The 22,883-nt window shown below is 44.9% G+C and overlaps 1 protein-coding gene across 4 annotated transcripts; it reads left to right on the forward strand.

Annotated features, from left to right (window-relative positions):
• The first annotated feature begins 1,146 nt into the window (after positions 1-1,146).
• On the forward strand, positions 1,147-15,490 carry LOC6619603. 4 transcript variants are annotated; one of them, XR_004362529.1, is made up of 7 exons: positions 1,147-1,243; positions 1,503-1,691; positions 3,296-6,918; positions 6,984-7,071; positions 9,606-9,690; positions 11,908-14,733; positions 14,794-15,490. XR_004362529.1 is itself a non-coding variant. In XM_032725516.1 (7 exons), exons 3-7 carry the CDS (start codon positions 4,035-4,037, stop codon positions 13,318-13,320), a joined length of 4,836 nt encoding a protein of 1,611 aa, XP_032581407.1. In that variant the 5' UTR covers positions 1,147-1,243; positions 1,503-1,691; positions 3,296-4,034; the 3' UTR covers positions 13,321-15,490. The 4 variants fall into 4 exon arrangements, 2 of the variants coding, with proteins under 2 accessions (XP_032581407.1, XP_032581406.1); XR_004362530.1 differs by having other exon boundaries at positions 11,908-14,521; positions 14,627-15,490; XM_032725516.1 differs by adding an exon at positions 10,414-10,779 and having other exon boundaries at positions 11,908-15,490.
• The last annotated feature ends 7,393 nt before the right edge of the window (positions 15,491-22,883 follow it).

Here is a 22,883-nt window from a genome sequence, read left to right on the forward strand (position 1 = left end):
CGGGAATTGACATCTGTCCAAGTCCAAGTCGAACCGAAATCCGGAATCGAACGGTGCTTGGCATTAGACTTGTGTCTGGCGACGTCCAGTATTTAACCGCCCATCAAACGGAGACGCAGTCCAACTCGGACTTGGATTTGGATTCGAGTCCAAAGACCAAGACATTTGGGAGTGTCGCCCGCGGGGACTCGCCTCGAATTCCGCAGCGTAGACAAAAGAAGTGTGCATGCCAATCCACTCCAGAAGAAAGATCCAAGAGACAGCGGGTCAAAAACCGAAATGTTTACGTAATCCCACTGGCGAATTATTTATGGGAATTATCATGCGTGTTGCATGATCAAATGGCTATATGTATGTACATAGTATGCAAAGCATTTAGGCACCGAGAATCCATGAGGAATGCAATGTGAGGGAATGCTTTTGAAACGATTCCCAGAAATGCAGGCAAATGTTCTGTTTTCCAATGTAAGCTCATTTGAATTTTTGATACGGCAATAAAAATGAGTTATTTCTTTAAATGTAACTACTCTCATAAATAACCAAATTACTTCACATTCCTTTTTGTCCTGGAAACTATTCGGGAACAAATTTTTTTACATTGGGGTTTATGGGGAATGAGTGAGAAAAATAAGGTTAAAATAATAACGAAGTAGCGAAATTTATGCATTTAATACCAAACAATACTATAAATTAAACAAGAAACTGATAGGTTTTCATTTATAAATGTTAATTTAAAGGCCAAGAAATCAAAGCTTCGTCTTAAATAAAAGCTTGCGAGTACAAAGCTTTCCCATGTACTCTGTAGGGTGTATTAGAATCATATAAAAATAATTATTTTACACTTTATTATTTAAGCCGACACCTAATATGTTTCGTGTTATTTTTTCAACAAAAGCGCATTCATTTTGTAAAGAAAACATAAACTTGGTTATTACTTGACATCCCCGCTCTTAGCCGTGACACGAACCACCAGCTGGAGCTGAAAAGTCTCCAAACTCTCCGCACGTTTCTCGCTGCGTTAACCAATACTTTCGCCATCCGAAGTTCGCTGTGCGTTCGGGGGAAATCGGCAGGATTTCATCCGAAGTGCCGTCGAGTGTCCTTTAAGGCAGATGATGCTTCGAAATTTGCGCAGTTTGCGTGCGGTTTTCGGAGCAATAGGATGCAGCAGCAATAGAAGCAATAAAATCAACGGCCGCCAAAGAATCAGCTTCATCAGCGGGCTAAATTCTAGAAAGGAGTTGTGAGTCTATTATCTAGCCTCCCGACCCCACACCAGGCCCTCCTAGCCCACCCAACACGCACTCCTTATAGCAATCCTCACGAAAATCCTATGTGAATTCCCAGTAAAGCATCCTGCAATTTGGCGCGTTTCCTGCGCGTTTTTGCGTGTTTTTCCGCGTTTTAGCATTGTTGTTGCCGCTGTCATAACAGCATCGAATTCTCTGGCGGTTTCTCGCGGTGTATTCTCGTTTCTAGTTTTTTTGCTCAATTTTTTGCAGTGTCCACAGTGATTGAACTATTTAACAACTATATATAGAAAAGCTGAAATAAAAAATAAACAGTTTCAAGTGACTTTATCAAAGAAATTCAAAGAGAGTGTGGAAATTTGTGTGGTTTTTTGGGCTCTGCAAGGACCCTTGGATTACCTTGCGGGGCGAGTGGAATCGGGAGCTATAACTTTGCCGGCGGTGAGTCTGAAACCTATATCAACAAATACGCATGGCGTCAAATTAAGAACCCCCAAAGCCTTCTTATATTTTGTTTATTTAAAAGGCGGTATTAAACGGAGAACCTACATTTAAATAATAAATACGTGAATGGGTTCACCGTTAAAGTAAATTGGCCTTGGACTAAGTGACTTCATAGCTTTCCGAATTTTGTATTTACAAACTAGGTTTCGCGCTTATCATAAAAAATTAAAGAGTTTGAGTGCATTTACTTTCTATGTATATATTTTATATTTTACAAATACCAAACAAACTAAACAGCACTCATAAATGCTTACATACATTTTGTTTATTCAATATTTTGTGGGTTTCTTTATTTGCTTTTAAAATGAAGTGCGTGCCACAAGTTTACAGGAGTTTATATTTTAAATTCTACTTGAATTCATACCGTTAACGTGGCGGGCTTGTGTGTATTTTTGCGTATTTATTTAGGCTTCAGTTTTTGTGGCCCGAATGAAATGGAGAATTTGTTTATACGAGTGTATAATGTGAATTTTTGTATTTATAGATATTCCTTCCATATCATTACGGCTGCCATTATCAACGCCTTTATTACGCTTCCGCTTTTGTGTGGCGCCTCCTTTGCGCCCATTTGTTTTTCCACAGCCGCAAACTCTTCCCTTTTTTGTGCCCTTTGATGTTCCACAATAGTTGCGAAATGAAGGGTCAAAGGTCGGCGGTGGTGGTGCGGCGATGATAAGCAACTTGTTACGATGACCATGATGATGAGCGAATTGAAAGCTTTTTCCTACCCCATCCGCCTGCGGTTTTTAGCCCATTTCTATGCTCCCATTTATACTAGTGTAGATTCAACCCTTTTTTGCAGCCTGGGATCAGGGCCAGGGCTGTGAAATCGAATCATTTTGTAGGCTTTATATTTAATTTGCATGGTCTGGTCTGGTCGCACCACCCCTTGATAGGTTAGGGTTCAAAGGCACCCGATGGCCGTGTCTAGCAGTCCGTACCTTAAATTTGAACTCTCTGTGGGTTAAACTTCCTGGTGCATGTTCCTTGGCCAGTTGACTAAATTAAATTAAGGCGGCAGCAACAGTTATGCGGTGGTTTTTCTTAGATCCGGCACCAAGAAGAATACCATTGAGTTGTGGGTAATATATCTGGGGAGATGGCGAAATCAAAGGAGCTTGATTGATGACAAAGTACTTAATTGGTCGCTAATGGGCTCAGTTTGAATTTTCATGGAAGTACAGGATGGGGGCTTATATATAGCAATATTATTAGTTGTTATAATATCAATTATATCCACTTCTTTTTAGGAAAAACATCCAAGGTCGCTTGACTCTTAACCGCTGGATTTATATTCTAGTTTTCTCTCCTTTATTTTCCCGTCATTATTCTAGTCGTCCTTATTGTTTCAGACATTGCAAGCTGGCAAACACTTTTCACATTTTTCTTTCCTTTTTTTTTGTTGCCGTATTGCTGTTGCTTCATTAGTTTCATTGGATTTGCCATTGAGCAATGCAATGCGATGCAATGCAGCGGCAACAACAATAAGTTAAATTGTTGCTTCTGCCGATTTCGTTATTTCAAATTTCATTTCCATTCAGGATGCCATTGGAGTGACGGCGAAATAAACCAGCAGGAAAGGAGCCTGCAACAAGGAGATAGTTGCTGCAACAACTGGGATCAAATAAGGGATTATAGCAGCAGCCCTAGCCCGTTAAGTGCTTCAAAGCGAAGGAATAAAAGGAAAAAATATAGGTCGGCTTTACCACCCACGGCCACATTTTTTCGGGCAGTGCATATATTTTTAAGCCAACAACAAAGACCGCAAGGACGCCGCCAACGGTGAGCAGCGGTTGAAGCGGCGCTGCAGCCGCAGAAAATGGCCGCATCCACAAGTGCAGCGGCGATAACAATAGCAGCAGCGACTGCAGCAGCAGCAACATGAATGAAACCTGCAGCAACTGCAGCAGCAACATTCCACGGCACCGCCGATGATGATGCAGATGATGATGATGACGATGCTTATGATGCAGACGACGATTACGATGATGACGACGTTGCCGAGTTGCAGTTTCAAGAGCCACAACACAATGCCAAGTGCCAACAACAAGCTGAGCGAAGGGGGAAATTAAGTGCCAAAGGCAACCGCAGCAACATAGCAACAGCAACAGCAGCAGCAGCAACAGCGAAAAGATTTTTCTCCAGCCAAACTGAATCCAAACTAAATTTGCATAACAAAACACGTGCAGCGAGCACAGAAGTAAAACCTCCATTTCCCAGAAGCGTAGTCAATAAGGAGGCAGCAACAGCAGCAACTGCAGCAATATAGCCAGCTGCAACATGCCCGGCAGCAACATGTCGCTCTCACTGGGCGTTCGTGGGCGTAGCGCCCTCTGGTTGGCGCTCCTGCTGGCCACCACTGCATTCTGCGGTGCTGCCTGGGCGGCGCCCACAGTGGGTGGTGCTGCGCCAGCGCCGGTGGTGGGGCAGAAACAGTCGCACCACCATTACCACCACTTGGAAATCGGAGTGCAGGGCAATACGCCAACGCTGATGGAGGCAAGCACCACCAGAGATGGGAAACATGCCACAGTGGCCATCACTCAGGCACCACCAAAGCCCAGCACCACCGCCACAAGCACTACCACCACCAGCACCACCGAGATGGCAAGAGCCACAGATAAACCAGAGGTGGCCGAAGAGGTGCCAAGCGCCGAGACAAAAGCATCTGCAATCAGAAGCACCACTGATAGTAGTACCACTGAAAGTAGCACCACTGGGAAAATAAGAATCACTGAGTTCAGCAGCACCACTGAGAAACCAACTGCAATCAATGAAACACTAAGAAGTTCTGTCATAGAGAGAACCACAACAACAGTGGCAGCAGCACTAGCAAGCAAGGAAATTAATACAGAAGATTTGCAAGTGGTGCGGCTATTAGACTTGGAGCACACAGTGGCACCACCATTGGACAGTGGTCACGATGGCCGCAAACTGACCAAGAAGAAGCAGCTGCTGGAGCAGCACTTTCCCACCACAACGGTGGCCACCACCACCATTGAAACGGAAATGGAAAGGATACCCACAACCAGCAGCAGCACCACAACCACCACAATTTTGAGCAGCAGCACCACCAGCGCACCACCGCTCCCGTTTACATTCCCGCCGCTGCGACCCTCCAACCTTGCTTTTCTGGAAGCGATATTTTCAACGGCACCACCCATGACCACTGACTTCGCAGGTATAAAATCAACCAGGACACCACCGACCCCATCCACGTTAGCGCCATCGCACCATGGCTACTTGGGACCGATATTTATGGGCGAAAGAACTATCGGTGTGGTGCATCCGCTGAAGAAACCACAGCCGGCGAGCCACCAGCACGTCGCTTCGATTGAGAGCCAGCTGCGAAATGGCCGTTTGGTGGAGATTCTGGCGCCCACGGCGCTGCTCGAGCAGATTCCCGAGCCCAGCACCACCCACGCACCACCACAGCTGGGAGCTGCATTGGTGCTGTCCACCACCGTTTTCCAAGTGCCCGATCTGCAGACCAGCACCACCCGCTTGCCCACAAGCAATAGCAATGAAAATAATGTCGCTGGTGGTGCCGAGGTGGCTGCACCACCACGCACCGAGTCAAAGATCTCGGACATTCAGATCGAGGTGTACGATTCCACGGTGGACTCCATAGTGGCTTCGACGAATTTCCGCGACAGCGAAGGCTTCTATGCACCACCGCAAACCCATGTGGAAATTGGCACCACCAAGCCGCCACATGAGATGCAGTTGCCGCAGGAGCGGTTCACCCAGTATGTCATCGATCGCGCGGATGTGTCCACCCAGCCGGCATCGGGTGGTGTCGCTGGTTCTGGTGGGTCTGGTGGTGCAGCGATGGGCAAGCCAGAGCCGGCGGCCATCGAAATCCACATCAATGTGTCCGAGGCATTTGGCAGCGAAAGCGAAGATCTGGAGTTCTCCTATCGACAGCCCTCGTTGGCGGCCGATAAGCCGGGCAAGTCCGGCGATGAGATTTTGGTAGTTGAGATCATCGACAGTGGTGCGGACAATAGCAGCTCGGAGTCGGGCGGCTCATCCTCCTCAGCGAGCGGGGAGCACATCAATCCGATCTTCACCTTCCGCAACTCGGATGCGGCGGCTGCACCACCACCCCCCGTTCGCCCACCGCAGTCCGTTCAGGATGCTGACGAGCTTTTCATGGCCGATCTGAAGGACGGCGGTGGTGGTGCAGTACCACGCCCGCCGCCTCCACCACCGCCACCACCACCGCGAAAGCCCAGCATCGATCGGGATTCGGACACGATCTTTTACATTTCGAACACAGAAGTCAAGGTGGGTGAATCGCTGCCGACGATGGTGCCAGTGGGTGAGCAGCAGCGCAAGTTCCAGCTGGAGAACCAGTTCTTCCCCGCCAGCTATGTGATGGATTCACAGCAGCAACAGTTGCAATCACAGCAGGCGCAGCAGGCAGATGAGGACATCATAATATCGCCACTGCACCACAATGCGGATGGATTGAAGATCTTCCGCAGCTCCTCGTCGAGCAGTGGCGATGGAGCACCACCGCTAGACGTGACCTATGTGGGTGAGTCGGTCATCGAGGTGGAGCAACAGCCGCAGGGTTGGAGCAGCACTTTGCCACCAGGACAACAGCAGCAGCAGGACATCGTTATTCAGCCGGCAGTGCTGCCGGACTTGGCCATTGGGGTGCCCGTCATCGGCGAACTTCCACCGCAAATCGAGCTCAAGGAGATCGACTACATGCCCGGCGAGCTGGGAATGGGTCAGAACGGAATTGGCATCTACGAGAACGACATCCAGAGCAACAGCATCGACAGCGAACCGGATGTCGTCGAGAGTTCCATCCAGTACGGTGGGGATCTAATTGACGATGGAGCCGGCGGTGGCTTTGATGGCGTTGAGGGTTCGTATCCCTTCGACAGCCCCGCGCACCGCCAGCAGCAGGTGGGCCTGAGCCACCAGCCCCATCGCCAGTCCGCCAACCATTTGCACCGCGAACAGCTCTCTGTTGCGGAAATGGTCAATGCCACGCTCCTCCAGCGATATGACAGTGGGTCTGGATCGGGATCCGGTTCAGGATCGGGATCGGGGTCTGCATCGGCAATGGCTCCTCTGCTCGCAAGTGGAAGTAGCCGTTCTGGAAATGCCACTGCTTTCTCGGAAGATCCTCTGGCTGACTACGATGGTGAGTTGAAGGATTTGGAGGTATATAAGTGAAATATATATCTATATATGTTTTCTTTTTTTAAGGGTTCTTTAATCTTTTTGCTGTTTCCATGGGCCTCATCATTGTCATCCTACCCTCAGCTCTTTTGGTATCTATGTACTGCGCTATAAAGTAAGTAAAATATACATATGCTATTATCGATATGGCCAAAGTATAGGGTTTTATAAATTCTGGTAGATAAGTATATAAGGTCCAAAAATCCCCACAATAAATATAATTATATACTTGGGTAAACAACATAAAGCCGTAGGGGAGCCATAAATCGAAAAGTAGGAATCTTAAGTTATCGAACCTTCTTAAATTTAAAAAGAGTCCATCGCCCGCTTAGCCCCCACCACAACGTCCTGCCACACAAAATGAATTGTCATTCCTGGGGCCAACTGTACACAGACAGTATGTTCTTTTATCCAGGACTCCTTAGCCATTTGGCTGAGCTAATTGGTTACGCCTCGTGTGACGCTTAATCAGCTTAGACGGCGATGTCCCACACAAATCAAAAATAATTGCAAGAAATTGCGAGGAAGCAGTGACAGCGAATGGGGAGCAAAAGGGATCAGAAGGATGCGGAATGGTGGATACGGAATACGGGTTGCGGGTTGCTTGGAGCAGGATGAGCTGGGACTAAAGCCACCTTTAAATAGAAGGACAGCAGATGTGGGTGGGGCTGAGCCGTGAGTGGCAGCCAACCCCAATCCGATCCCAAGCGCAAAACCTTCATTTCAAGGATTCCCTGGGCGAGATGTGTTGCCTACTTTAGAGCGACGACCCACGCATGGCAAAAGAATGCACTCAATCTAAAGCAATTTGCCGGGGCAACCACCTGACCCCTTGGCATCCACCGCCTTCTCCCATCCGCCCACTACCCACCGCCTGCCCCCGCAGCGTTGCGCTGCAGGCAAGGTGTGGCAAATCGCATTTATCAGCTTCATTCGTGGCGGTTTATTTCTCATTCGCATTGCCAGCGACAGACAGCAGAAGTAGTACCAAAACATTGACAAATCTCTGACGGAGTGGTGCTGGAGGTGCTTTCGGTGGGTGAATCGGTTGCCTGGTTGGGTGGCAAATTTGGGAGCAATGCCAGGGACGCACATCCTTTATTGCCCGCAGTTTGGCCCGTACATAAATCTTGGCCACGCCACGAATTGGGTTAAAAGCTGTTGGTGAAGCTGCTGTTTCTCGAGATGCGGATTTATATGTAGAAATTCCTACATATATAGCTAAATATGGTATAATAGTAGTCCTTGTGTACATTTTTTATTAGTGCACAATTTATTTGCAATCGAACCAAATAAAACAAAGAACTACAATTTGCAATAAAAAATATTTTCAAAATTATACTAAAGTTTCTTATTATGATTATTATACATTTTATTACACTATGATATCAAAAGATTAAAAACGAATATGAGAGTGAAATTGTAAGTTTCGTCGACCTTAAAGGTGCATAGCATTTCTGTCTGTGTACACACACACACACACTCGCCGGGCACTAAATGCCAAACAAAATGAAACCGGGGAACGGGCATCTGGGAGTGTCAGGTTGATGGGGAGCCCGGAGAAAACTGAAGGCGCAACAAATCAACACGGCGGAATTAAGAATCGGCGAGGCCGGAAACGGAAGTCGCCGCACGCACACACACACACACGCGCGCACACAACACATCCTCATTCTCGGATGATGTAGATGCCAGAAGCTAACAAGGCAGCTGATTCTGGGGAAGGTGATCCCAGCTTTTGCCCGAATTTTCCCGCTTTTCGGCTGCCGCAGGAAAAACGCATAAAGCGGCAAATGGCAAACCACAAACGTTGCCAGTTTGTTGTTGCTCACCCTCGTTTCCAACCGCCAGCAAAAATATAAAGAAAATAAAAGGAAAAAAAAGTGCCGTGAAAAGCCAGCGTCAAAATAAAAATGAAACACACAATTTATTTGCCTTATTCCCAACTGGCGGGCCGGACTGACACTGTGGGCACATCGGTTGTCTGGAAGGAAATTGCACAATAAACTCTCGAGACGAGAAATTAGTTGTGCGTGTGGCTCGTTTCGGCGGCTTCGCAACTTGAAATTTGTTGAGTGCCAATAGCATTACGAAGGCTAGAAAGGACCTCACTTTGCAGGTGGGGGCACAACAATGGGATACTCTTGGGGCAACGCCAGGATATTCACTCACTCACGAAACTTTCCCAGCCGAGTGCTAATATCTATGGCGCTTTCGCAGGAATTTTTGGGCGTCAAGCATTCGCAGATTATTCCAGAGCTTAAAACTTCTTATATTACGCTTTTCTTAGACACGATTCAACCTTAACTACTTACTACTTTGCTGGCAAATATAGCCCAGGTAATTTGGAATTTTTAAATTTCCAATGTAATCAGATTTGTCGGGATGGTTAGCATTCCCCCGAAGCACTTGTTTGCCCTGATTAAGTCAAAGTATCGCCGAGGTGATTGCAGCCAGCCGCAAAGTAGGCAACAAAATGTTAATTTCATTCGCGGCATCATTAGAAATGCATTGGATTTTGAAACTCTGGGCTCCAAAAAGCTGCGGCAAGACGTCGACTGCTTAACAACTTTGCCGTTTTTGGCCCAAAAGACATTCCATCAGTAACCACCTCGCGTTTTCTCATCCCTTCCACTACTTTTTTCACAGGTATGTGCTGAGCAAGAACTCAGGAGCGGGCACGGGTGGCGCCCACGGCGATGACAGCGAACAGGGCCAGGACTCCAAGCACGAGGTGAGTTCATAGCGAATAGCTGAATAAGCCAAAGACCCTCCCACACTCCCACATACACCACCTGTCGAACACCCACCCCCACCCAGAAGTCCCCTCCTCATGCGCCGCATGGAAATTGAAATTCAAACGCAAGTGCCATCGCAGGGTGTCTTTAACCCGCAGTTTCCCCCCAACCCTTTTTGAATGCACTCGTCTGCTGAAGTTGCGCTCTCGGGCTCTCGAGAAAATTAAACAATGGCGGAAATTTCCGCGAGAAATTTTATTGCGTTCCCGCTGAAATTGAGAGCTGAAAGGCCAAAATTAAAGATGATACTGCGGTTGTCAGTAAGGGTAATATTTTTAACAATTTAAGAGAAAACAACATAGCCCAACAGGATGTTGTTAACAAATGCCCATCGGAATTACATTTTCAATTAGTAACGTAGAATACTGCTTAAAGTATTTAATGCTATTTAAAAAACTAATCGTAAAGTATTCATTTAAAAAATGGTTAAGACTATTGTGAAGTAGCTGCAGTGGAAGGTTAGGGTTAACGTTTTAATGGAGCGCAAGTTGACTTGGTATAGGAATAAATTCCCCTGGCTGGTAATGAAATTTTCTTGGTTTTGTGATGGTGTGCGGGCACAGAGTGTGTGAAAGAGACGGAGTGCGCGCGAGAATTGCATTCCAGTTAAGTACAGTGCCTGCTCTCTCTCCTTCCCTTTCTCTATTCGCCTCTTGCAGTCTAAATCGTCGTCATTCTCATCATCTGGCTCGGCCACCGCTTCAACCATCCCGCAACCACGACCACGCCCAGTGCCACCGCACCACCGACCGCCCACTACGAGGCCCCCGAGCGGCGTCAGTCAAGGCCATTTACTGACGCCTGGCCTGGAGTGCCTCGAGTTTCGATTCGAAGGAGGCGGCGTGAGCAAGGTGGGCGAGGTGGTCCAGGTGGGTCTGGAGGCGTTTGGTGATGGTAATGGTAATGCCTCCTCTATTGGCGGCTCAAGTGGTGGCATTGGCGGTGGCGGCTTTGCTCCCTGTGGCTCCGTCACCAAGATGACGCTCAAAGATAATCATCTGATTGTTGTCACCGAGGAGCGGCACGTAAGTTCGTTAGTCATCCGATCGGCCCGTCGTCCTCTTTAACGCCGCCGCCACCTCTGGCCTGGATTCTGGATGTGTCCTCCTCTGTCTCGTTTCTGTTTCTCTGTCTCTGCTCGAACTCTCCTCCTCCACTCGGAACAGGATGTGCCTGTGCCTGTGCCTGTGCCTGCGCCTGGTTGTTGTCGTAGTTAGTTTGGTGTTCTGTTCTTGGTGCCTGCCTATCCAATCCAATCTCTGACTTGGCCTGCACACCACCGACATCCAACAATTTTGATTCGATTGCATCCAACAAATCCTTTTATTTATGTGTGTTTGAAAAGTCTTCTCCTAAGATAAATATACTTTCTAGCTGCAAAGTAAATTTACTTGAAAAGGCACAGATCTTTTTAGTTTATGATTGATTCGATTTGGGTAGCAACTACTATTATTTCGTAGGCTATTATTATTTATATAATTTTATTTATCCTTTGCAAAGCAGCATTGTTTCGTACATTTTATGCTTCGTTAGTTTCTTGAGTTACCTTGAGGTGGGCACTTTGCTGTCTCTGTTTCTGAACCTTTTGTGTTTAAAGTGAGTACTTTATTTACCGCACTCTCGCCCTCTGACACTTTGGGGAAGCACTTTCCCACTTGTTCATTTGCCCTGGCCTTGAATGTCTTTGGGTGGTCCTGGTTGTCCTGGCGCATCAATGGGCTCCTGCGGGCCATGAGACAACGAACAGGGGCCTGATTCGAGTCCGAACAACGGCCCGGTGTCGTCTATTTGTCAACTTAAGAGCCCCTGTGCCAGTGTGTGTATGTTAGCGGTGTATCCTTGGGGCGTATATGTGCCACAAGCATATGCAAATGCAATTTTCGACACTTTCCGCATGGCAGCCAACCGATTTGTCCGCTCTGTCGCTTCATCCGTTCTCCGTTTTCCCTCTTTTCTCCTCGTCCCTCGACCACTTTCTCCACTTTTCCTCACCTCTACTCCAATATCAATCTCGTATCCTTGATGTTGTAGCCGCTGTGTTGTGTGCGTGCGTCGATGTTTTGTGTGAAAATCCTGCACCTTCTAGCTAATATTCTGGGTTTTTGGGTTACCTGCCCATCGATTTCAATGAAAATTTATCTCCCTCTTCGCAGGACATTTCACGAAACGCCCGAGAGACAAAAATGCATACAGACAAGGATGGTGTCTTCGTGGTGGAGGTGGCCCGAGGCATCGACTCCAAGCAGCTGACCGGCGATCATTCCGGCGTTACCTTGGATTCCACCGAACTGCCCTTTGACAACAAACTAGCGCCCAACGGGGGCCATTTGCTTGAAAAGACTCTGCCCAGCCACGAACAGGTCCAGATTCATGCACCGCCCCAGGACTTCGCCACTGGCCATCCTGCCCCACTGCATCTCATCGAGGAGGCCGAGGAGCACGTCGCCGAGGATCTGAGTCAGCAGGCAGTCGAAACTCCCTCTAACTTGGCACGGACTGGACTCTCGCAATCAGATCTCAGCTCGACTTCCTCCAGTGACTCCAACAAGCGTTACTCGTACGGCAACCAGGAGCTATATGTTATCGAGCAGCCGGGCTATGCCACCAGTTCACCCACAGCAAAGCCCATTTTGATAAGTCCAAATCAAAATTCAGGCCAGGATCTGGAACAGAAGTCACAGCTATCCACCAGTACTGAACAAACCGAAATCGATTCAAGCCAAGGAACTAAAAAGTCAGATGAAGAAGTTGCTAGGCAAGCAGAGGCGGTGAAAGAGGTTATTTCGGAAAAGGAGGTAGCCAATCCTCCCCAGAAAGAGGTAGATACTCCACCTGAATATGAGGTGAAGGCCACTCCGATAGATGTAAAACAAGAAGAGCCAGTTGTTCCGGAAAAATTGACAGCGGTTCAACCTATAGAGGAGGAAGTGGTTTCACGCAAAGAGGAAGAGGTTCCACCAAAAGAAGAATTGCCTCCGCCAACAGTTGAAGTGTCTCCACCAAAGGAAGATCAAGTTCCGATTGAGAATAAGATGCAGGAGCAGGAGGAGAAAGCAGACAACCAAGTTGAAGTCCAAACCGAGTCAAGCCCAGATCCCACTGATATGAACGCAAAGTTACCAGATGAATCCCTGAAACCAGAGGAGACAGTGGAAATCCAAAACGAACCGGAGGCCGAGAGCAACTATGACAGTCTGATGAGCCTGCCGGCGCCACCATCCACGGAGGAGATCAAGGAGCTGGGCGACTACGCGCTCATGGAGTCCAACCAGTTGGACAGCCTGCCACCACCACCACCGCCACTCCAAGATGTCCCCAGCACTCCGCCTGCGAGCGGGAGGCCTGCTGCCATCAATGTCAGCAATGAGAATGGGACTGGCAAGGTGTCGGTGGTGATCACCGGCGGCGGACTAGTTGGTGGTGGGGCCGAGGAGCCCTCCACCCTGACACCACCCGCCTCGCCGCCCGCTACTCCACCACCATCGCAGACTTCGACGCAGTACGCTAGCAATGGACTCACCAATGGCATCCATGCCCTGGTTGTGGTCGATGTGAACGGCAGTTAAGAAAGGCCAGGTGAGATGGGCAAATAAGTATATATGTTTTTTTTTTCATCGGATCTCGAAGAGATCAGCCCGGGTGGCGATATTAACTATTCCACGAGGAGAAGGCTAGCTTGTAAGGATTACTAGGAGTACTGAAAACCCAAATAGGGAAAACATGAAATGTGGCAAAAACGTTCTCAACCAAAAACTTAAATTTAAATATACACTAAATAGAGAGAAACTTTTTCCACTTACTGTTTGTTGATTTTCGAATATAACGAATAATAACAATTAAATGCGATTAATATAAATATAAATATGAATCATAATTAATTGTTTGTCTATTTGCGGCTGGCGGCCTCTCCCCCCACCTACCATCCACCCACAACCACCCATTCGACCCACTTCCCTCTCCATTTCGGGGGGTCGGTGCGGCTAACGAGTATTTCAATGTCTATAAATCTACAATAAAGCTAACAAAAAATACAAAAATAACAAGAAAAAAATAGTATACAAATGGAAAAGCAAATACAAATACAAATACGATAAAATCTGCATACGAACTACATATGAGTATATGATAAAAGAAATGCGATACATAGGCAAACAGAATAGAGCTAGGTGCGCCAAAAAGAGAGTAACTACCGATATGTAACGATGCATAATTAATTAGGCTAATTATTTACACACACAACAATGCCAAAAATGGTAAATGGTAAACGGTGAATGTCAAACCAGCAGCAACCGCATAAATGGCATAATTGTAGTAAATTTAGTTGGGTTCGATTGAATGGCCAATAAGATCAAAGTGTGTCCTGTGTCCGGATTCCCATTGAGGTGTAGGTATAAAGAGTTTTAATTAGCAGAAATCCGAAAGGAAGTCCGAGTTGGTTTCAAAAACATCAATTGTTGTCTAGAGGGATTATATTGAAAACGGATTTCCGATGAAAACAAAGTCATTTTAGCTGAATACCATATTCAGGGTCAACATTAGAAAGTCCTACAAAATTCCAACTTTTGCATATATTTGAATACAGTATTCGGTGAAGCAAGTGGAAAGTTACATATTCCGGACATAGGCACACCCAAATATCGTTGATATTTCGATATTCAGATTTCGCAAATAACACAATTCACATGACAAAATCAAATGTGCCGAACTTTTATAGCAAGCCAACATAATTTACAAAGAGTAACGAACAATTTATACAATGCCAATACGGTGAGTACAGCATAATATATGTAACCTTTTAAACGATAATCTAGTCATAGTCCTAGTCTATATAACATATGTGTATGTATATTTTTTTCGTGTGTGTGTATGCAGAAATGAGGCGAATCGAGGACTTCAACTCTAAGCAAATGAGACGAGAGATAGCAAACTAGATAAACGCAGATCGTGAACATTTCCGATATTATTGCTCCACATTAATGGTATACACACATATATACAGCATATAGAAGAAAACTTAACTCTTTGAAATAAATTCTTAGATGTTAAGCCGAACGGAATAATAAAGTAAAACCCAAAATCCGTGCACTGCAAGTGGCGCGTTTTAGTGTAAGTAGTAGGAATTATCTATGCCCCGGATATATAGTGATGGGGTCGTTTATAGGTGGAACATAATCCCTGGCTAACGATTTAACCACTTTTGTTGTTTACGTTTGTTCCAATTGTTTTATTGACAATTAAGCCCGATGGTCGAGCGAGCGGGGATGCCAATGAGAAAATATTATGAATATTACAAAATGAATAGCCCAAAAACGAAACACTAATCGTAAATCAAATATAAAAGTTAGGAAAAGCGTGCAGACATTTTTTTTGGCGGGTCGAACGAAATAAAAGAAATAAGTAAATGTGATTGTTATTTAACCTTAAGTTATTATTAAAATCGAACTTAAACTGATATGTGTGTATGTGCGTGTGAGTTAAAGCAAGTAGCAAGCCAAATGGAACGAAGCGAAACAGAACGAAACGAAACGAATGGCAATGGAACGCTCAAAAGCAAGCGATAAACGATAAGCGATTACCGATTAACGATAGCTGGCAACTAGGCGAGTTTCAGGCCCTGCTAAAAGAAAAACAAGAAGAAAAACGGGACTCACCCGAAATAAATTCAAATGAAATTCAACATTAAGAACAATGGCGAACCGAAACCAAACGAGAAATACACACAGAAAGCAAAGTCAAGCGAATGCATTTTCATTGGGCGGGGGCCATTGGCATTTTGGAATTTTTAATTTTCCATTTCCCGTGTGTTTCAGACCAGACTCCATCGATTTGCGGGCTGCCATAAAATCGAACGGAGCAGAGCCACTCAGGCGATTTGGTTCGGTTACAGACCCATAAAGCCCCGTCAGTCGAGGGCGTAAGGATGCCAAACTACGAGTATTTGACTGCAATGTGGGCAGAGGACGAGCTGCGAATGGGAGCGCACGGAGCAATGGAGCGGAAGTAAGGTGGGTCCGGAAAAAGGGCGTCCAGGAGGGCTTCTTCAAAGGGGCGTGGCAGCCCGAATTGCAGCCGGCACTTGGGCTGGACGTTTTGAATTTCAGCTGAGGCAAACAGCTACAATCACCTATGGATCCTTGTACCTACATATATACAACCGGCATGAGCATGGAATGCTACCCTGGAGATCCCTGGGGAGATTTAGGAGGGGCATAACAGACTATTGATGAGGATAAGTAGTTAACTTGTGGGTGAAATGCTGTTTTGTAGATATATAACAACATTCTCCTCAGATGATTAGCCGTCATTTAAAGTTAAATTATAAAATAATATAGCTATCCTAAAAACCAGCCAGACTCAATATGAAATATATACTATTATTTCATCAGCGTATCCGATTAATATTTAAGTGTACTTAGAGAATTTAGAGCACTTCATAAGACAGACACGAAGTTGCCTTGTAGACTACTTCTTTTGACACATATTTTCCAGGGTATCTTGCAGTCGTTATCAAAGGTCCCATCTTTTCCCTCGGCTTCGTTTCCACTTAATTGCGGGGCAGCTCATGTTGTCTGCTCGTTCCGTTCGGGCTTTAACTTTTTTACTAATTTTAAATGGCGCTGAAGGATTCTGAAGGATGTGGACGTGGATGTGGAGAAGGAGGAGCAAATGGCGGTGGAGTGCTGCGGATGGAGGGCAGCTGCCAGTGGTGCTGGGTGCTCTTGTTGTCAAGTGCTGTCCTCCTGTGTGTGCTCGAAAGTTGAGTCGACTTGAAATTTTAATGAAATGCGCTGCTGCTGCTGCTCTCGAGGCTTCATCTCCATCTATATCTGCGTCTATGTCTATGGGCATGTCTATGGCCCCGGGTTTTCTAGCTTCTGGCTCCTGGCTGGTGGCCACCAACTCCCAGCATCCGTCTGCATTTCAAATTATTTTTAATTGTCATTTCTGCGGCAACGCCGGCGATGGCGTCTCATTTTCGGGCCTGTCAAAGGCATAAGGAGTTGGTCGGTTGGTTTTTGCCTTTGCGGCCATTGGCGCATTTGCGGCAATCAAAATATTTATGCCATGGACAGTTGATTAACCGCAAACGGGCAAATGGGGGCTGCTGGACCCGTCCTCGTTTATAATTAAAATCAAATTAACCCACACACACAAAAGAGCAGCTAGCTACGTCGCCACGTATTCAGTTCGTTCGTTTTGGCCCTAAAAGAGGTAAGGGTTTAGTTAGATTTTGGGGGTGCTATCGCCATAATTTCACATTTCGGTTGGCATTATGCAATTTGCTTTGGTTTCCCCGTTCACTTTCCCATTCCCTCAGCCGCACCCGTTCCCATTTCCGTTCCTGTTCCTTTGCCACACCGTTCCCCACGCCCGGATAAAACCTGCAATCAGTGCCATCGACTGGATACAATATATTCTGGCCGCAGGGCGGCCCAAAATGAAATTGACATTTGTACCGGCTAGGGTCAAACTAGAGTCATTTATCCCTCGTAACACCCGCCGGCATTACCCCGCCGGAATGACTGGAAAAGGGGGGAAAAACGGAGAGGAAAAGTCAGGAGGGTCGATGCAATTTAAGCCAGGACACAGATCATTAATCAAACAAGTGCACAATGGACAAATAGGTTGCATGGCAAGAGGAACTCCAGTGCGATTGAAATATTTCCAAATCGAATGTTGGTTACCTATACGCAAAGGAATGGAAAAAGGGGAATGGGCGGAGTATGGAATTTTAATATTGTAATTCAATAAATTAAAAATACATATTTAATACAACTGCAATGAACTAAATGTGCAACAATGAAAGCAAGAAAATCAAATGAAATATTTAAAATATTTCGGATTTAAATTTAAAGATTATATTTGCATGCAAAAGCTAGGACAACATTCCACAATGGTTTTATCCCTATGCATGCTATTTTTGCTTTTCCATAATAAAGCAATTGACTAATTAAGCAGATTGCATGCAGCCTCATTTTTCGTTTTCGTTTTTTTTTTCTGCCTACAGATCAACTACTGACACAAGGCAGAAATAAATGCATTTGGCTTAAGCTGATGAAATTAGTGCGACAGATTGATTTTTGGCACGTTGCGCTGATTGATGGACTGAGTGATTGATGGATGGATGTCCATCCATGGCTGCAACAATTTTTGCTGGATTTATGGGTCAGTGCCCAGCGAGTATAATTGAATTTAATTTGTTACAAGCGAAAAACGGGACAACAACCATACATATATCCATCGGCTGGGCCATTTGTGCAAAGTTAAAAGACTTGCCTAATGAATTTGCAGGATTTATGCATCTCCACGTCGAGATACATCTCGATTTTATACGCTTCGATTTGTTAAGCTATTGAATCAATTTGTTTTTATCAAAAGCACCGTCAACTTCTGCGATCTAGGGAATACTGCGAAAATACCCAAAAATAAATCAAAATAGGTCGCCGATGCGTGGCCAGCAATTTAATTGATTCAAACAATTCAAACGATTTGCACATTAAAAAGTCTGCTCTCGGCCGTTTCGGCCATGGCCGGCAAATCAAATTGAAATGCCAATTGAATGGCCGAGAACTGGACTGCTGACCAGGTCCGTGTCCCATGTTCGAAAAATGCTGGCATGAATTTAATTTTGATTTTTATTTTGATTTTTATTTGGTTTTTAAAACGACGAACGATTTAATTGAATTGCTCACGGTCCGGTCACCGAAAATCCCATCCTGGATAATATGCAAAGTGGGCGGGGCGGGGCGGTGCTAATTTCATCGCCGGCCACGTTTCCCCCCGGCCAAAATGGCCAAAAATCAAATTGAGGAGAACCGGAAACGGAAGCATTGAAGAGGTGGGGGCAGGAGAACAGGACGACCGGAAGGGGAGAAGGGTCGTCGAAACTGGTAGTCATTGCCAGTGCCATTGCCTTTTTCATGTAGCCGCAAATTGAACACGCCGGATGCGGGCTATTCGAATATGTATATATATAAAAAGAGATATAATGCAGCGTATGTGTTCCTTTGGGGGCCATAACCGGGCTATAAGTGCCGTCCTTAAAGTCATCGGACGATGCGAAGTGTCCACTTCCGTCAAATGGAAATTTCCATCTCAATTTCTACTTTTACCCCCGTCGTGTTGATTTGGCTAATTAAAATGGCTTGCTCGAGTGGAAACTTGAGAACACATCCTCTATCGTCCAGTGAACATATGCAAATACACATAATTTTGACAATTGTCTGATTGTTCTGTCCAATGAGGTGTAAGAGTGCTGTAAATTGAAGAATTCAACGAGATATGAAAACATTGTGGCAATATAACTGAAGAAAACTGCTCTAACTAACAATAGAACATAAAACGAGGGAAAGCTTAGCTGTCCACAGGATTCTTAACCGTAGAATAAATACAACAATTTAATGAATTGGTTAGCTGATAATTTCGATGAAACTACTTAAAGCTGTTAAAGTGCTATTTAGTCAGTGAAGCATAGATTCACTTGAAAAATGTATAACTAAATAATGAAGAAATGCATTAGAAAATGCACAAAAGTATGTTAAGAGCATTAAATTAAATAGAGTTATAACAATTGCAAACTGAGTAGTGGAAACAACTGGAAATGTATTTGACTAAATCATTTACATATAAACTTTTGATTAAAGCTCACTTTGGCGATTAATCAAACACCTTCAAATCGAAACACCAGCTGATCCTGCAGTGCATCCCACATATTACTTAACCAACTTGAGGGACAGGAACAAGGAACAGCAGCTGGCCTTCTTCGAACGGAACAAAAACTGGGAGGAAGGGGAAAGAAATAAAGGCGAGTGCGTATGTCCTTTGTCATTTATCATTTGCCATGTCCCGGCGACTGTGAATCCTTTTTGCACTCCTCATCCACATCCACTTCCACATCCACATCCGCGTCCACGTCCTCGTCCTTGTTTGTGGATGCGGGTCAACGGAACGGGCGCAGTGTCACTGCACTGGCCACGCCCTCAGCTGCATACATGTGTCTGCTCGGAGTCCAGCACAACCTCACCCCCACCCCAAATATCCCTAGTACCCCTATGTTGCCCATATATACGCCATATATACCCCCTACCAATCCGCTCAAAACAACAAGCTATATTACCCTGTTCACACAGCCCCTTCCCTTGTTGTATAATCGAAACCTTCTGTCATTTTCTTGTCGCTGTTTGTTTGCCCCTCTTGTTGTTCCTTTTGTCGCCTCTCCTCCTCCTCCTTCTCTTTTTGCTATTACTTTTTTTTTAGTTTGTTATTATAACTGCTTGATGGCTACAGGGTAAACGTTACGTATACGACTAGTTGTCGCTTGGATTTAAGCTGCAGCTGTGTAGCAGATGTAACTCATCAAAATCCAATCAGGTACAATATCTAATCAATGCACCATAACGCATTGCCGCGGGATAGTTGTTGCGTATACGACTAGTTGGCTGCTTATGGCATTTGTGTTAGAAACCAATGCCAATAAAAATGTAAGCAATATAGATAGCAAAATGAAAACTAACTTGCTTTACATAATTTCAATTAGGCCCATGATCAAACTAATTGAAGATCTAATAGCATTTTGCCTTATCTAAGGCAAGTAAGAAGGGATGTCTTCAGTTTTCCTCATGGGGTATCAATAATACGGTCATCATTCGCTATCCACGTACCCTTGTTTTGTATTCATTTGCAGTTTGTTTTTAATGCCGCCAACGCTGGGCATTATTGCATCGTGACCAGCGTGGCGTATACGCAATGTACGGAGAGCAGAGCACTTTTGCCCATTCCCATTCACCTGACTGCTAGACAGTGTTGTTGTTGTTGCTGTTGTTCTGCATTTCTGCTGTGTTTTTGTCAGTATTGTTGCTTTAATGCAACAAAAAATGTCACAACAAGCCCAAAAATGTGAAAAAACGAGAAAGCCAAGAGCTGGAGCACGAGGAACTGACCTCATTTATGCAACTACGTACATATATAGCCATACATATATATCCATGTTTGTTGCCCTGCCATGGCTGTCCCTTTATTAGTGGGCGTGGTCGGATGGGGACGGTGGTTTTTTGCCAGGCATTTAATTGCGAATTTTACGCTTGTTCTAAATTTGCTGCCGGATAGCAGGCAGACAGCTACACACAACCAGCGAAACCCACTGCCGCCGCTAGAATTTCATAATTGCAAAATGCACTAAACACCCTTTTTTAACCATCCCCCATTTCGCTTCGATGTCAGTGTCGTGTTCATTAGCCAGAAATTCTCCAGCTCCCCCTCTTCTTTTTGGTCCCTTTTCCACACACAGACTGCACAAAGCGGTTTACTCGTCGTCGTATTCTGTCTTCCGGTTTGCTGCTGCTTTTCCGGGGAAAATTCATGATTTTCACTCACAATAAAAGCGACAAAAAACGCAAACAAAGGGAATGAGAGCCATAGTCAGTCATCGTCGGTTGAATCGTGCTGAGGGTTCAGTGGCCATTATGGGTAAATATCAAATTGTTGAGTGTTGGTGCATAATACCCCTGGGAAGGATGTGGAACCCAAGGGATCGGATTTGAATTGCGATTGGGCTTGGTGAATGGAATTCCGATTTTAGTTAGCCTACTAGCAAACAATTCATCATTCTTTTCGGGACATTGCCAAAACACATCGACCCCAGTTGAAAAACATCCATTTTACGTAATTATTCAGCAGGGATGAGGTTGGGAAATCATTTTTCATAACGTGTGCGTTCTTCAAGCATTGATATCGAGGCGAAAATGATTGTTAATCGATCTACAGCTATTAAAAAATTTAGAATAGGTTTTTTCAATTCGAACTTTCTAACTTAAAAGTCTTAAATACTTATAATCTTTTATTGATACCCATCATCGCATTAGGAGACAAGTACCTTGGCTAGCAAGAAATACAATGCAAGCTTAATTAAAATTCAGTTGTAAGTAATCAAATTGATAATCAATTCGATTAACTTGGTAAACATATAAAATAAGCCGTCGAGAGAGATCTTATGTCGGCCTTAAATCAACACAATCAGAGGCCTCAATCGCAATATCAATGAACTCGATGGCACACACATATGCGCATTAGCACTTGCATTTGCCAAACCGGAACTGATGTGGACGTAACATTGCATCCGTTTCCGTTTCTGGAGAACCAAACAAATGAACCAGTCGGTACTTGTCCTTCGGTTCGTCGAGATCCTCCAGCAGTCAATTACAACGCTTGTAGGCTTGACTTTAATTGCAACTCCTTCTTAATAAGCAAATACTCTACGTTTTCAGTTCAAAGGCTGCTAAACTCTTGTGCGCAAAACACACACATGTACTGTATAGATGGCAATGTCCCAAATCTAATCCAACTGTATGTGTATATTTTGATATATTTTTCAGCTACCTGGATTGAAAGCAAACATACACACGAATGCGGAATTTGGGCAAAAAAAAAAAAAAATGGAGAAGAGAATGAGGGGGCAAAATGCCAAAATGAAAATATTCGTTTTACGGGAATGTGTATCTAATAGATATGCAGTGACAGCACCTGTATTTATGTGTCTGCATCTGTATCTGTATCTGTATCTGCATCAGTATCTGTCCGAGTATCTGTTTCCGTATCTATGTATATGCCATTTTGCATATGTGACCGTATCTGGATGGCAATCTGCATTCGCCCCTGCATCTGTATCTGCGCATGAGTTTGCATAGAAATTAAATAAATATTTGCGTGCAACTAAATTGGAATTGGAATGCTGGCCCTGGCTCTCTCTCTGATTCTGATTCGCATTCTGATTCTGCTCCTGATTCTAATTCTGATTCCGGCTCGCCCTGAACGATTGCAAATCGAATTTGCATTGATGCAAATTCCAAGCCAGCCCATCAACCACGCCCCCATAATAATAATAATAATTATTTTTATTATTATATTATCGACAGCGACAGCAGCGGCAACTATATCACTCCTAATTGCAATTTGCGCAAATGTCGGTCGGCGGCGGAAGTTTTTATGTCACATACAGGAAATATCAGCTAGGAAAAAAATTAATATTGAATTATGATAAATTAGTTGTTTCTAATCTAAATGCATAGATGTGAATAAATTATTAAATTAATATATTTTTTTTACGAAATTAAATTTGCTTTTAATTAAACTT

The sequence above is a fragment of the Drosophila sechellia genome, chromosome X, assembly GCF_004382195.2.
Source record: "Drosophila sechellia strain sech25 chromosome X, ASM438219v1, whole genome shotgun sequence".
NCBI classification, from domain to species: Eukaryota; Metazoa; Arthropoda; class Insecta; order Diptera; family Drosophilidae; genus Drosophila; species Drosophila sechellia.